Here is a 13,152-nt window from a genome sequence, read left to right on the forward strand (position 1 = left end):
CACCAGCGTGTTGTTATGACCATTGTATTTCTCTGCTTGTTTTAGGACCCAGAGCAGCTACAAGATAAATCCAATGAGATTCTGACTGCCATAATACAAGGGATGAGAAAAGAGGAGCCTAGTAACAATGTGAAGTTAGCGGCTACTAATGCACTCCTGAACTCCCTGGAGTTCACCAAAGCAAACTTTGACAAAGAGGTATGTTTCTCCGACACATGATAGATAACCTATCAGAGGGTGAGGAATGGAGCATTGGTCTTATTTTTAAGATTAGAAAGCCCTACCTTTCTTAGAAGCATTCATCTCCAGTCTAGTTGAGGTTTCTTGTAAAGTATCTCCATGAAATCTACAACTTGATGAGGCCAGATTCATCATGGTGACCAATTTTCAGTGTGAGGTCAGTTGCTCAGTCGCTGTAGAAGCATTCTTCACAGTGTTTCATCTGGCAGAACTAACTGTATATCTGCCTGCCTAGTGATTAAGCATGAATGGAATCAGACTGCATTTGCCCATGTGGGAGTGGCACACAGTGAATCAGGCAGAGGACAACTTTAGAATCCGTTTTCTCCTTTCACCTTTACAAGGGAGGGTTCCAGGGGGTTGAACTCTGGTCAGCAGACTTGCACCAGCCTAGACATGCCTTTTTGTAGCTAGGGTTTTTCTTTGCTTGTTTGCTCTTTATTTGTTTTTAAACTTAGCATAGTATCCTCAAGACTCATCATGCATGACAATTTTCTTTTTAAGTCTGGGTAAGACTTCCTTCGTATGAATGTTCTACATTTTGCATACTAAGCCATCCGTTTTGGGCTGCTTCCACCTTTTGGGTACTGTGAACAGTGCTGTTGTGAACATGTGTGTGTGGATGTTTTTGAGAGCTGATTTCAGCTCTTTAGCTTATAGTCAGAAGTGGAATTACTGAACCATATGTTCTGAAACTATTTTTGGATTTTTATTTGTTGACACCTTGGCTCAGTTTTCCCCCTCCCCCCATTTCTTAGCCTTTGAGTAGAGTAAGATCTGGGATGCCACAGCAAACTAATTTGTGTGTGGTTTATTATTTGTTTTATTTGAGACAGGGTTTCACTGTGTAGGCCTGACTGTCCTGGAACTCATAGAGCCACCTTTCTCCCTAGTGCTGGGGTTAAAGGTGTGCAAAGCAGACTAATTTTAATTGGTTCAGAAGTAGAGTTTCGGGGGCTGGAGAGATGGCTCAGTGGTTAAGAGCACTGACTGCTCTTCCAGAGGACCCGGGTTCAATTCCCAGCACCCACATGGCAGCTCATAACTGTCTGAAGATCTGACACTTCACACCAATGCACATAAAATAAAGTTAAATAAACCATAAAAATATTTAAAAAAAAAAGAAGTAGAGTTTCCTTTTAGATCACAGGTGACTTAGGAAGGATAACAATGAAGTTCACACTTTTGTTTTTCCTTTACCACATTTGATGTGAATTTGTCAATTCACAGAAAACAAGTTTTGTCTCCAAAATCAAATGTTCTGAATATTCTTAAATTTTTTTATTTTGGGGAACAGGGTCTCCCTATATAGCCTAGGTGACCTACAACTCATTATAGAACATGCTAACCTCAAACTCATAGAGATCCCCCTGGCCTCTGCCTATATGCATGTAATACTATGTCCTCCTAATCTTAAAATTTACCCATGAAGAAAGTGGTTTTCTACATTGGGTGTTCTCTCTCTCTTTCTCCCTTCCCCCTTTCCCTCTCCCCCTCCCTTTCTCCCTCCCTCCACTAGCTGTTGTTTAAACCTTGTGACCTACATCTTTCTGTCTGACTTTCTGATACCATGTTTGGGGAGGTCACCTTGGGAATTAAAAGATTAAAGACCTTAGAGGGAAGGATCATACTGAAGACACCAGAGGAAAACTGCTTCAGGGAAGAGTGCTAGTTGTACCAGAGGTGTAGGGCCTTGACATAGTGACAGGTTTTCTTTGTAGAGTCTTGAAGCCTTCCTGCATGCATTTAATGCATTCCTAACGCTCTTTACCCTTCTGCAGTCCGAACGGCACTTTATCATGCAAGTGGTCTGTGAAGCCACACAGTGTCCAGATACAAGGGTAAGTTTGTCACTTTATGAAAATTGTCTTTTCCTGTATTCCTAGGAAATGCTGGCTTTGTCATCCAGTTTGAAATTTAGGGAATCAATGAATTAAAACAAGGTTTGACTAATCTTAGTAATGAAAGTTTTTCTACAGTGGAGACTATTACCATCTTAAAGATTGAGAAGGATTTTTTGGTTTGGTTTGGTTTTGGGTTTTCGAGATAGTGTTCCTCTGTTTAACAGTCCTGACTAACCTGGAACTCACTCTGGACTAGGCTGGCCTTGAACTCTGGGATCAAATGCATGCACCGCCCTCCACTGCCCCAGTGAGGAGGTTTTGATCACCTTTGCTGAAACAGTACCATGAGTTGTTCCTGTGACTATTTTCATTGTAGACATTGTAATAGCATTGTTGTTTCTGTAATCTAATCTTCTGACCTTAGTGAAAGGGGCATCTTCAGTCTAGATCGCACTAGCGAGGTTAACCCTGCTGTGACTTTTCCAGGCATTGGTAAAAAATATGTTGGGTGCAGGATGAGAAGAGGTAGTGAACATCAGAGGGAGGGAACAGATTGATTGGGGCCAAATGACAACATTGTTGAGGTATCCTTAGTTCATTAAGTCTACTTGTGCAAACTACTAGTTACTTAGTAACTATTTAATCTGTCCCTAAAAGGTACGAGTGGCTGCTTTACAGAATCTAGTGAAGATAATGTCATTGTATTACCAGTACATGGAGACATATATGGGTCCCGCCCTTTTTGCAGTAAGTATTTTGTGTAATTTGAACTTGTAACTAGTTGCAGGGCTCATTTTTAATTGCTATTTTGTAATTCTGTGGGTTTTTTAAAACTTAGTATTATGAAGTCAAGAAAATTACTTGAGCATGGGTGTTAGGGCTTATTATTTATTTTTGTGAGACATTGTTTCACACTGTAATTCCAGTTGGTCTGTAATTCCCTATGTAGTTCAGGATAGCCACAAACTGAGCAAACCTTATAGGGCTGGGATCACAGACAGCTGTGAGCCCTGCCATAAATGGCAAATTTACCAATGGTGTAAGAAAATATTGTTTAAAAGAAGTTTATTTTGCAAGTCTTTTCTTTTTGCTGTTTACTTCAGATTAAAATTCATAATTTTATTTATATCTATTTAAGTCTTGAATGTCTTGTTAAAAGGATTTCTAACTTGAATACTTGTGATCTGGGGTATATCTTTAAATTTTTTTCTCTTTAAGATCACAATTGAAGCAATGAAAAGTGACATTGATGAGGTGGCCCTACAAGGAATAGAATTTTGGTCCAACGTCTGTGATGAGGAAATGGATTTGGCCATTGAGGCTTCAGAGGTGAGCCTGGGGTGAGCCTCTTTGAGAAGAGCTGCTGTTCTGCCGAGATCTTACACATTTCGTTTGTGGGTATCATTCTTCTGGAAGCCTTCCATTCTGACAGGGTAATGGTTTTTCTGCTAGTCAGATCCCGAGTACTGAGACAGTCTCAGGTATTCATGCTGATAATTCTGCTGTGAACACAAGGGGGCAGCAGGTTGTCAGCCTATTGAGGTGGCAGCTGATGTGAAGAGTTTTTCCTTTTTGAAATCTTTTTTTTTTTTTTTTTTTTTAGTTTTTCGAGACAGGGTTTCTCTGTGGCTTTGGAGCCTGTCCTGGAACTAGCTCTGTAGACCAGGCTGGTCTCGAACTCACAGAGATCCGCCTGCCACTGCCTCCCGAGTGCTGGGATTAAAGGCGTGCGCCACCACCACCCAGCATCCTTTTTGAAATCTTAATGCACGCCTAAGATGTGTACTTGATAACTTACTGACTCTGAAGTAGTCCGATATGCGGAAAGGCTATCTTTGACGTGGGATCTTGACACTGAAGCTCTGCTTCCGTACTGCCAGTGTGTCCCAGTAGTCGTCCCCATGCCCTGATTTTATGGAACTTGTTTTTTTTTTTTTTAATGTGCATTGCTGTGTATATAGTCAACAGAGAACAATCTCAGGTGCTTTCCACCTTGTGTTTGGGATTTTGAGGTAGATTATTTTATAGCACTTGGGACTTGCTGATAATGCTGGTGACCAGTGAGACCAGAATTTACTTATCTCTGCACTGTAGTGCTATGATTATAAGTTTGCAAGTCATACTTTGTTGGGATTTTTGTTATTTTGTTTTGATTTTTGTTTTCGGAACAGAGTTTTGCTATGTAGTAGCTCTTTCTGTCCTGGAACTCAGATATCCCCTGTCTTTGCCTCCCAAGCCCTGTAATTAAAGCATGCACCACTAGACTCAGCACACCCAGGTTTTTTGTTTTGTTTTGAATGTGAGTTCTGGAGCTGGAACTCTCTAACCCTAAGTCAAACATTTTACCAACTTAGTTAATCTTCCCATTCCTAGATATCAGATTATTAATGTGAATTAAATTTTTTAAATCTGATAAGGAATGATCCTGACCCCCTGACCCCTTTCTGGGTTTCTTTGTATAGCCTTGGCTATGACCCTGAACTTCTAATCCTCTCTTCCCCATCTCTAAGTGTTGGGATTCTAGTCCATATTATTACTGTGATGCCTGATTTATGCAGTTCAGGATTAAGCCAGGGGCTTTGCGCATCCTAGATAAACACTGTAGCACCTGAGCTTCATTGCCAGTTCAAGAATATAATTCTAAAGGCTGACTTGGTCTTTAATAAACATGTATATAATACATAGATAAATGCATAGATATGCTATGTAAATCTCACTGAGGTTGATAAGTGTAAGCAGCGTCTCCAAATGTCACAGTTAACGTTGCCATTGGCCTTATATATGTTTCAATTCTCACTGTCCCTATAGTGTTCATTGCAGCCAGCTTACTTTGTGTTTCTTGTTAGGCAGCAGAACAAGGACGCCCCCCCGAGCATACCAGCAAGTTTTATGCCAAGGGAGCACTACAGTACCTGGTTCCCATCCTCACACAGACACTAACTAAACAGGTGAGCCTCTTGATTGGTTTGAGAAACTTATTTAGGGTGGGTTGGTTCCATGTGGAACGGTTTCCATGGAGGACATTGGCAACCATCTAATGTTCTGTTGAAGATGACTCAGGAACTGAGGCAGAGTTGTCTGTGAAGAGAGTATGCCTGAGCATCCTCTATGCTTTGATTGTGAACAAGTCACACACACTCTGCTTTCCTGAGTGCTATAGTGATAATGAGACGTAGTTCAGTAGTAGTAGGAGCATGCCTGGCATATGCAAGACCTGCTCCCCTCTGCCTCAGAGAAGAGAAGGAACTGCAGGTGTAGAGGTTGGGTTAGGGTTAGCAGCCATGTATTAACTTTTCTGCTTTATATATTGACAGCCAGTCCCAGGTCTTTGTAAGCAGTCTACCAACTGAGCTACATTTCCAACTCCTGTTGTTTTGAGACACAGGATCTTTGTACACCTGGATAGTCTCAAACTCATGACAGTCTTCGTTCTTCGGCCCTTAAGTGTTAGTGTACCCCACCAGGCTGACCAGTTAATCCTTCTTGTATGTAACTGGAGTGTCTTCATCTGATTGCTTCTTAGGTTGACATAAGCTATATTGTGAAGCTTGGAGAAAAATAAAAGAAAAATAAACGTTTTATTTTATTTGATCCATGAACATTAAACTAATGATGCTTGGGGGTGTGTAGAGAGCCTATTTGAGTGACTTCATGGAACAAGAAAGCTTACCTAACATCACATTCTTTGACCAGGATGAAAACGATGACGACGATGACTGGAACCCTTGTAAAGCAGCTGGGGTGTGCCTCATGCTTCTGTCTACCTGCTGTGAAGATGACATTGTGCCGCATGTCCTTCCCTTCATTAAAGAACATATCAAGAACCCTGACTGGCGATATCGGGATGCAGCAGTGATGGCTTTTGGCAGTATCTTGGAAGGACCAGAACCTAATCAGCTCAAACCATTAGTTATACAGGTAAGGCTTAGGGAAGCTTAAGACTGGAAAATGGAATGGTGTAAGTGTGTATCTGTGTGCATTTGCATATAAATTTAAACTGTACGTAATCACCCTCAAAGGCTATTTCCAAATAATTGATTGGTAGATAGTACAGGCTTAAAACCTACATTCTTATAGAGACTAATAAATAGGTCAGGAGGCCAAGGCCACCAGCCTTAGCTAGATAGTAATGAAACCAGCCTATGCGGTGTGGCACTCTCTCTGTCTCACTATTGTTGCCTATCTTCTTAAGGGTAAAATATGTTTAACTTATTAAGTCATGACCCAGAAACTTGAAAAATGAAGACCAAGAAAAGGGCCAACTTTAATATGTTCTTATCCAATAACACTCTTACCTCAAGACATTGCAACTTTGTTTTCTGTGCTCTTTGGACAACAGGTTGGAGTTATCACTATGAAGATTGCCTTACAACTTTTTCATATGCTTTAAGATTTTCCTGTTGATTTTGGACTTTTGGGAGAGTCACAACCTATATCCCAGAGTTAGCCTTGAACTGGTGACTACTGCCTCGTCGGCTTGTGAGTGCTGGAGTTATAAGCATAAGCCTCTAGACACAGCAAGCTCTAACTCCAGCGCTCATAAATAACATCTTCATATTTCACTCAGCCTTCCAAGTAAATGAGAATTGCAGTGTGGAATACTGTATCCAGTCACCCTATGATTTTTCTTACTGGGTTTTTCTTCTTAATTATTATTCAGGGTCTCATGTATGCCCCAAATTAACTATGTGGCTGAGGCTGGCTCTTTGCTGCAGATCTTCCTGCCTCTGCTACCCAAATGTTGGGGTATACAGGACCATTCCCATAGTCTTTGTGATAGTATTATTATTCTAGTCTTTGAGCAAAATTGACATTTATGTAGTGATAGTCTTCTTGTGGAAATGTGTTTATTTTGCTGGTACAAATGATAGAAGACCTCATTGTAATTGAAATTTTTGTATAAAGAACTGAGTCTTTCCAGATAGAAGCTGGTGCCTTTGTGATTGCTTCTTGGGGTCACTACCTGAATAAAATAATACTTTTTTTTTTAAATATTTATTTATTTATTATGTATACAATATTCTGTCTGTGTGTATGCCTTTAGACCAGAAGAGGGCACCAGACCCCATTACAGATGGTTGTGAGCCACCATGTGGTTGCTGGGAATTGAACTCAGGACCTTTGGAAGAGCAGCCAATGCTCTTAACCTCTGAGCCATCTCTCCAGCCCTGAATAAAATAATTCTAATTGACTGAAAGAATCCACTGCAAACTCTTTAATAAAATCCTATATTGGGAGTCAGAGAAGGTAGTAGAACTCTTTCCCACCTCCTTCTCTTGGTTTTTCTCTGTGTAGTCCTGGCTGTCCTGGAACTCAATCTTGTAGACCAGGCTGACTTCAAACTTATAGAGATCCACCACCACCTGCCTCTGCTGGGATTAAAGGCGTGTGCCACCATCACCCTGTGGGAAGAGAGCATTTTACAATCTTTTTTTTGTTTACTGTTACTGTTTTGTTTTAGAAACATCTATTTTCAGAATATCTTCATCATATATTACATTCAAATCTTTCTGTCACTATACGGGGAAAGATATGGTTTTTATTTCAGATGAGATCTGGCATCAAATTTGATACGTATAATGGCCGTTGATGGCTTGAATTTTGTATCCTCCTGCCTTCATTTTCTAAATGCTGAAATTACAGGCATGTGCCCCACGGACCAGTAGTATTTCTTTTAAATAATAGTCAGCTCGAATTTCAATTTGTCTTGCTTTATTGCATTTACAGGCTATGCCCACCCTAATAGAATTAATGAAAGACCCCAGTGTAGTTGTTCGAGACACAACAGCTTGGACTGTGGGCAGGATCTGTGAGCTGCTCCCTGAAGCTGCCATCAATGATGTCTACTTGGCTCCCTTGCTGCAATGTCTGATTGAAGGCCTCAGTGCTGAACCCAGAGTGGCTTCAAATGTGTGCTGGGTAAGAAATTTTCTTCCTGGTGAAGACAGACGCTTGTCCTGAGCCAATCAGAAGGAGATGTGTGAGAGAAAGGGACCTACCTCACTGGAAGACCTGTTTTCAATCTTGTCTCCTAATATCTTCAGTTAGGATCTAGGCAGATGGCAGCTGCAGAGGCCAGTGTAGCTGGTGACTGACATTGATTGGTCCCAAAGCATGAGGCAGGAGACTCTCTGTACTTGGCTTTTCTCCTTCCGTTGCTTTTAGACAAGAAGTTCTGATTAAAACGGAGTTTTTGCTACAGAAAGAAAAGAGGGATGGAAGCAAAATGAGGTGGTCAGACTGCTGAGTCATTGTAGGTCCCTGAGTGAGCAGACAGAAGGGGATGCTGAAAGGACTCTGCACTTAGGGCATTGGGCAGATTACTAGGCTGCACATACAGTGTTTTTTCTTTAAAAAAAAAAATTTTTATAAATGCTGGTGCCTGCAGAGGTCCAAAAAAGAGCATCAGATTTCCTGAAACTGGAGTTGTGAGTTGGAGTTTGTGAGTTCTGGGAGTTGAACCTTTATCCTGCAAAACAGCCAGTCCTCACCCATACTTTGAAGATAAGAAATGCAACCCAGGCTGACCTCAAACTCAGAGAGATCTGCCTGCCTCTGACTCCTGAGTGTTGGAATTAAAGATGTGCACCAACACATCTCATCTGGTCCTTCTTGCTTAAACTTTTAAGATTTTTTTTTTCTTTTTTAAATTATGAGTGTGCGCTTGGGTGTCAGATACCCTAGAACTGGAGTTACAGATTTGCCATGTGGGTTCTGGGAGATGAATTCAGTCCCTCTAGGAGAAGAGCTAGTGCACTTAACCACTGAGCCATTCCCCCCCCCCCATGGAATTTGAATACTCCTAAGCAAAGGGTGCTTATATCACCAGTCACTAATGAATTCTCATTTGTAGAGTCTTTAATGTTTTTCCTGATGAGAGAAGTGGGTGTGCTCTCTCCAAAAGAGTGTCAGGTCCCCTAGAGCTGGAGTTAGAAGCAGTGAGTGTGAATCACCTGATGTGGGTGCTGAGTAATGAGTTTTCTTGATGACCTTGACAGGAAAAGTTGGCTCTTTAACAGCCATTAATTGTAGGTTAGAGAACACTGTTCAAGGTATCCGGATGGGAGGGAGATGAGAGAACCCTATAGTGGGGTTCCCTCGGGACTGATCTTAAGTCTCTCTCCATTCCAGGCTTTTTCCAGTCTGGCTGAAGCTGCTTATGAAGCTGCAGATGTAGCCGATGATCAAGAAGAACCAGCTACCTATTGTTTGTCTTCTTCATTTGAGCTGATAGTTCAGAAGCTGTTGGAGACCACAGACAGGTAACCAGTAATCCTTGGAAGCCGGCAACTGCACGGCTAACGCCTGTTTTCTAGAGCATAAAAAATGGGACATGACACAGCACAATACCTTCTCAGGAGAAGTTTAAGGTGTCCTATAATATGTTAAGTATTTAAAACAGATAAAGAAACAAAGACTGCTCCTTTTAGAACTGATGAAATTACAGTTGATATTGCACATCTGGAAAGGTGGAGGCAGGAGAATCTCAAAGCCAACTGTATGGGGACACTGCCTCAGAACACCCCAACTCCCCCCAAAAAAAAAACAAATAAATTTTTTTAGAGAGTAATTGATGAGAGAGAAGTCCTAGAGTAGTGAGCACATCACACTCAAGTCAGTTACTGTTGCTCATACGTTTCCTTTGTGACTGCTCAGACAGTTTTTTGAATTAACCGGCATTTGTTCGGTTCTACCTCGGGCCATATTTGGCTCTTCAGTTTTAGCCTGATCGCTTACAATAACTCTCTTCCATTCTGTTTTTGATTATTGTTACGAGTGTGTATGTGTGAGAGAGTAGGCAGTGTGCCATGGTGCATACTTGAAGGTGGGGGGGCGACTTGTGCAGAGCTGCTGTCTTTTTCACTTGAGGCTATGGAGCTATCTCACTAGCTCTCATTATAGATTGTAGCCATGTCTAGAGAACATGAGTGCACCATTGGCTCAAAGGACTTTTGATTTTTTTTTAAAATGCGTTTTAAAAAAAAAAAGCCATGCAGTGGTGGTACATGCCTTTAATCCCAGCACTTGGGAGGCAGAGGCAATTGGATCTCTGAGTTTGCGGCCAGCATAGTCTGCAGAGAGAGTTTCTGGACAGCCAAAGATAACACAGAAAAATTCTGTCTCAAAAACAAAAAGGGAAAAAGGGTCTTTTAGCATAACTCTTTCCTGGAACTCACTGTGTAGATAAGGCTGACCTTAAACTCAGATGTCCGAGTGCTGGTGTGTGCCGTCAAGGTCCGGCTAAAAACTACTTTGTGTGTGAATGGTGTACATATGGAGACTGGAGGTATCTTACCAAGTCAATTTTCTTTACCATCTGGGGTATGAGGACTGAGGTCTGGCATTAGCCTTGATGACAAGTGTATTTATCTGCTGAGTCAGCTCCTTTAGTTTGTATATACCATCTACTTGTCTACTTTAAAAACAAAGAAATAAACCAGGTCTCCACTCTTTAGCCTATGATGGTCTCAGATTCTAAGCAAGGTCTCTGAGTACCAGGGATTTATGTGTGTGATATCACACCTACGGTTCATTGGTATCTTTTTGCCAAGTTCAAAACTGGTTTGCTATCATTTTTGGCTTCTTATTTTACAGTACTAGAGATTGAATCCATGGCTTTGTCTGTGCAGTGTCTTTACCTCTGAATAACATCCCCAACCTCTGGTTTCCTGTTGTCTGCTTTATGAATTCCTTTTCTGTTTGTTCTCAAGTGAGGCCTATTTTATCCTTATAGACCTGATGGACACCAGAACAACCTGAGAAGTTCTGCATATGAATCTCTAATGGAAATTGTAAAAAATAGTGCCAAGGATTGTTACCCTGCAGTGCAGAAGACCACCCTGGTCATTATGGAACGACTGCAGCAGGTGCTTCAGATGGAGGTGAGACCAGGGAGTGTTGTGTCCTGGGGAAGGTGGGGGGTACTTCTGACTTACACAGAAGCGTTGCAGCCCTTGGCATAGCCTTAGGTTCAGTCACCAGCATCAATAGCCAAGAGGCTTGCAGCTTACTGCCTGCTTTGCTTGCCCCTGCTTCTGCTAGTGCTGCTCACTGTTAGCATTTTAGAGGCTTAGCTGATGGTCCTGGAAATTGCTGCAAGGGGAAGGTTTCCATGAGAACCTGATTTTTTTTCTTTTCTTCAGTCCCATATCCAGAGCACATCAGACAGAATTCAGTTCAATGACCTTCAGTCTCTACTGTGTGCAACTCTTCAGGTATGATGATGCCATTTCTCACTCATTCTCTTTTCTTAACGGGTGTTTGGCCTACATGCATGTCTATTCACCATGTGTGTGAAGTGCCTAAGAGGGCCGAAAAGGATGTCGGCGCTTTTCACGCGGGAGTTGGAGATGGTGTAAATTATCATGTGGATACTTGGAATGAAAACCAGTTCTTGTGGAATACCAGCCAGTGCTGTTGGCAACTGAGCCTTCTTTTGAATCCCTGACCTCACTTAATACCGTAAAGAAAGACAGCCATTTTATTGTTACGACAGATTGATGGGCACGCAGACCTCTGAAATATCGTGATAATTTTGTCCGGAAATTGTAATCAGAGGGCTTTGATCTGTGACTGAAAGAGTAATTCTGACTTTTCTTTTGTGTCTGTCCTAAAAGATCTAACTTGTCTTTGTGATGATGGGAAGTGTCTCAGCTTAATGGTCCCTCCCAGCTGTACATCTGTCATGTGTTGACGGCTTTTAGTCTTGGTTTTTGTCCAAACCCATCTTGGTCAGGTGTGGTTCACTTAGTTAACAGTTTGGCCCTGGGACTAGAGTCCTAACTCAGGCCAATCACTGGCATATGCAGGGCCCTAGGCTCAATCCCTGTATTGGCAAAATAAATGGCGTACACTTGGCGGCTATCTTTGAAACATTACCTGATGTGGCATTTATAGTGCTTTTTTCTTTTCAAAGATTGGCTGTGAAAACTGAAATAAAATGTCAGTGTCTACTTATCCTTTTCCTATCAGGACAAAAGGAAAGCTCTGGAACTTCTGAAGCATAAGTAGACACTGGGTTTTGGTATTCAGGCACACTTGGTTGTCTCACCTGTGAACTCTGTTCAGATGTCGTATTTTAAGGGTTAGTGATAGAACCTTCTCATCAAACACCGTGATCCAGTGGCTTTAGATGGAACACATACAAGAGTGAGGAGAACAGTTTGAGAACAGCGTGTGGAATTGGAAGGAGTTGTTATGGTAATTTTATCGGGACTGATTTTTCAAAATTTAAGCCATAGGTTTTTTGATTTGTGTAATAGCCCTCCAAGACATACCCTTTTTGTAAACTGAAATAATGTATCATTCTAGTAAGACTGGGGTGTAGAGGGTAATGATAGTTCTGTTTGACAGGCAGAGGAAATGATGTTTTACATTTTATTTTTTAAAGAAAAAGCATAGTGTCCTGATTTAGGGCTTTGGAATTAACAGGTCCTGAATTGTTATTCATTTCACAGAATGTGCTCCGGAAAGTGCAACATCAAGACGCTTTGCAGATCTCTGATGTGGTCATGGCCTCCCTCTTAAGGATGTTCCAAAGCACAGCTGGGTCTGGGGGAGTGCAAGAAGATGCCCTGATGGCAGTTAGCACACTGGTGGAAGGTTAGTGAGCAGCAGAAGACAGGGACTGTATCCACAGAGTGCGGGGGAAAGGTGATGGTTAAATTGACTTGTATAAATTATATATCACTGCCTTCCTTGCCAGCCTCCTTAAAGTAAAGGCCAGCTAGTTTAGCATCTGTCAAATTGGTAGCCTTTTAGGGGCAGTTAGTGCCCATCAAAGGGTTCATTAGTTTTCTTCCCTTGAAAGTAAACTTGTAGCTGGGCAATGGCAGCCTTTAATCCCAGCACTTGGCAGGTAGAGGCACATGGATCTCTGAGTTGAAGGCCAGCCTGGTCTACAGAGTGAGTTCCAGGACAGGCTGCAAAGCTACACAGAGAGAAAACACTGTCTCAAAAGAAGAAAGCCAACATGCTTTATTTAGGTTTTCTGTTGTTGATGGTAGGGGAAACAGAAGAAAGATTCTGGTTTCATTTCTGCCTTTGGTACCTTTGGGTCTGGATTATA

At 41.7% G+C, this 13,152-nt stretch overlaps 1 protein-coding gene across 1 annotated transcript in view; it reads left to right on the plus strand.

Moving 5' to 3' along the window:
* Kpnb1 (karyopherin subunit beta 1) overlaps window positions 1-13,152 on the plus strand; it is a 29,051-nt gene that overhangs the window by 7,694 nt on the left and 8,205 nt on the right. Inside the window, exons 5-15 of the mRNA XM_075990923.1 lie at window positions 46-198; window positions 2,022-2,081; window positions 2,742-2,831; window positions 3,303-3,413; window positions 4,931-5,032; window positions 5,778-6,002; window positions 7,812-8,003; window positions 9,216-9,346; window positions 10,819-10,966; window positions 11,228-11,299; window positions 12,542-12,686. Coding sequence (XP_075847038.1) covers window positions 46-198; window positions 2,022-2,081; window positions 2,742-2,831; window positions 3,303-3,413; window positions 4,931-5,032; window positions 5,778-6,002; window positions 7,812-8,003; window positions 9,216-9,346; window positions 10,819-10,966; window positions 11,228-11,299; window positions 12,542-12,686 — 1,429 coding nt within the window. The remainder of the gene's footprint in view (window positions 1-45; window positions 199-2,021; window positions 2,082-2,741; window positions 2,832-3,302; window positions 3,414-4,930; window positions 5,033-5,777; window positions 6,003-7,811; window positions 8,004-9,215; window positions 9,347-10,818; window positions 10,967-11,227; window positions 11,300-12,541; window positions 12,687-13,152) is intronic.

This window comes from Microtus pennsylvanicus, chromosome 11 (genome assembly GCF_037038515.1).
Source record: "Microtus pennsylvanicus isolate mMicPen1 chromosome 11, mMicPen1.hap1, whole genome shotgun sequence".
Taxonomy (NCBI): Eukaryota; Metazoa; Chordata; class Mammalia; order Rodentia; family Cricetidae; genus Microtus; species Microtus pennsylvanicus.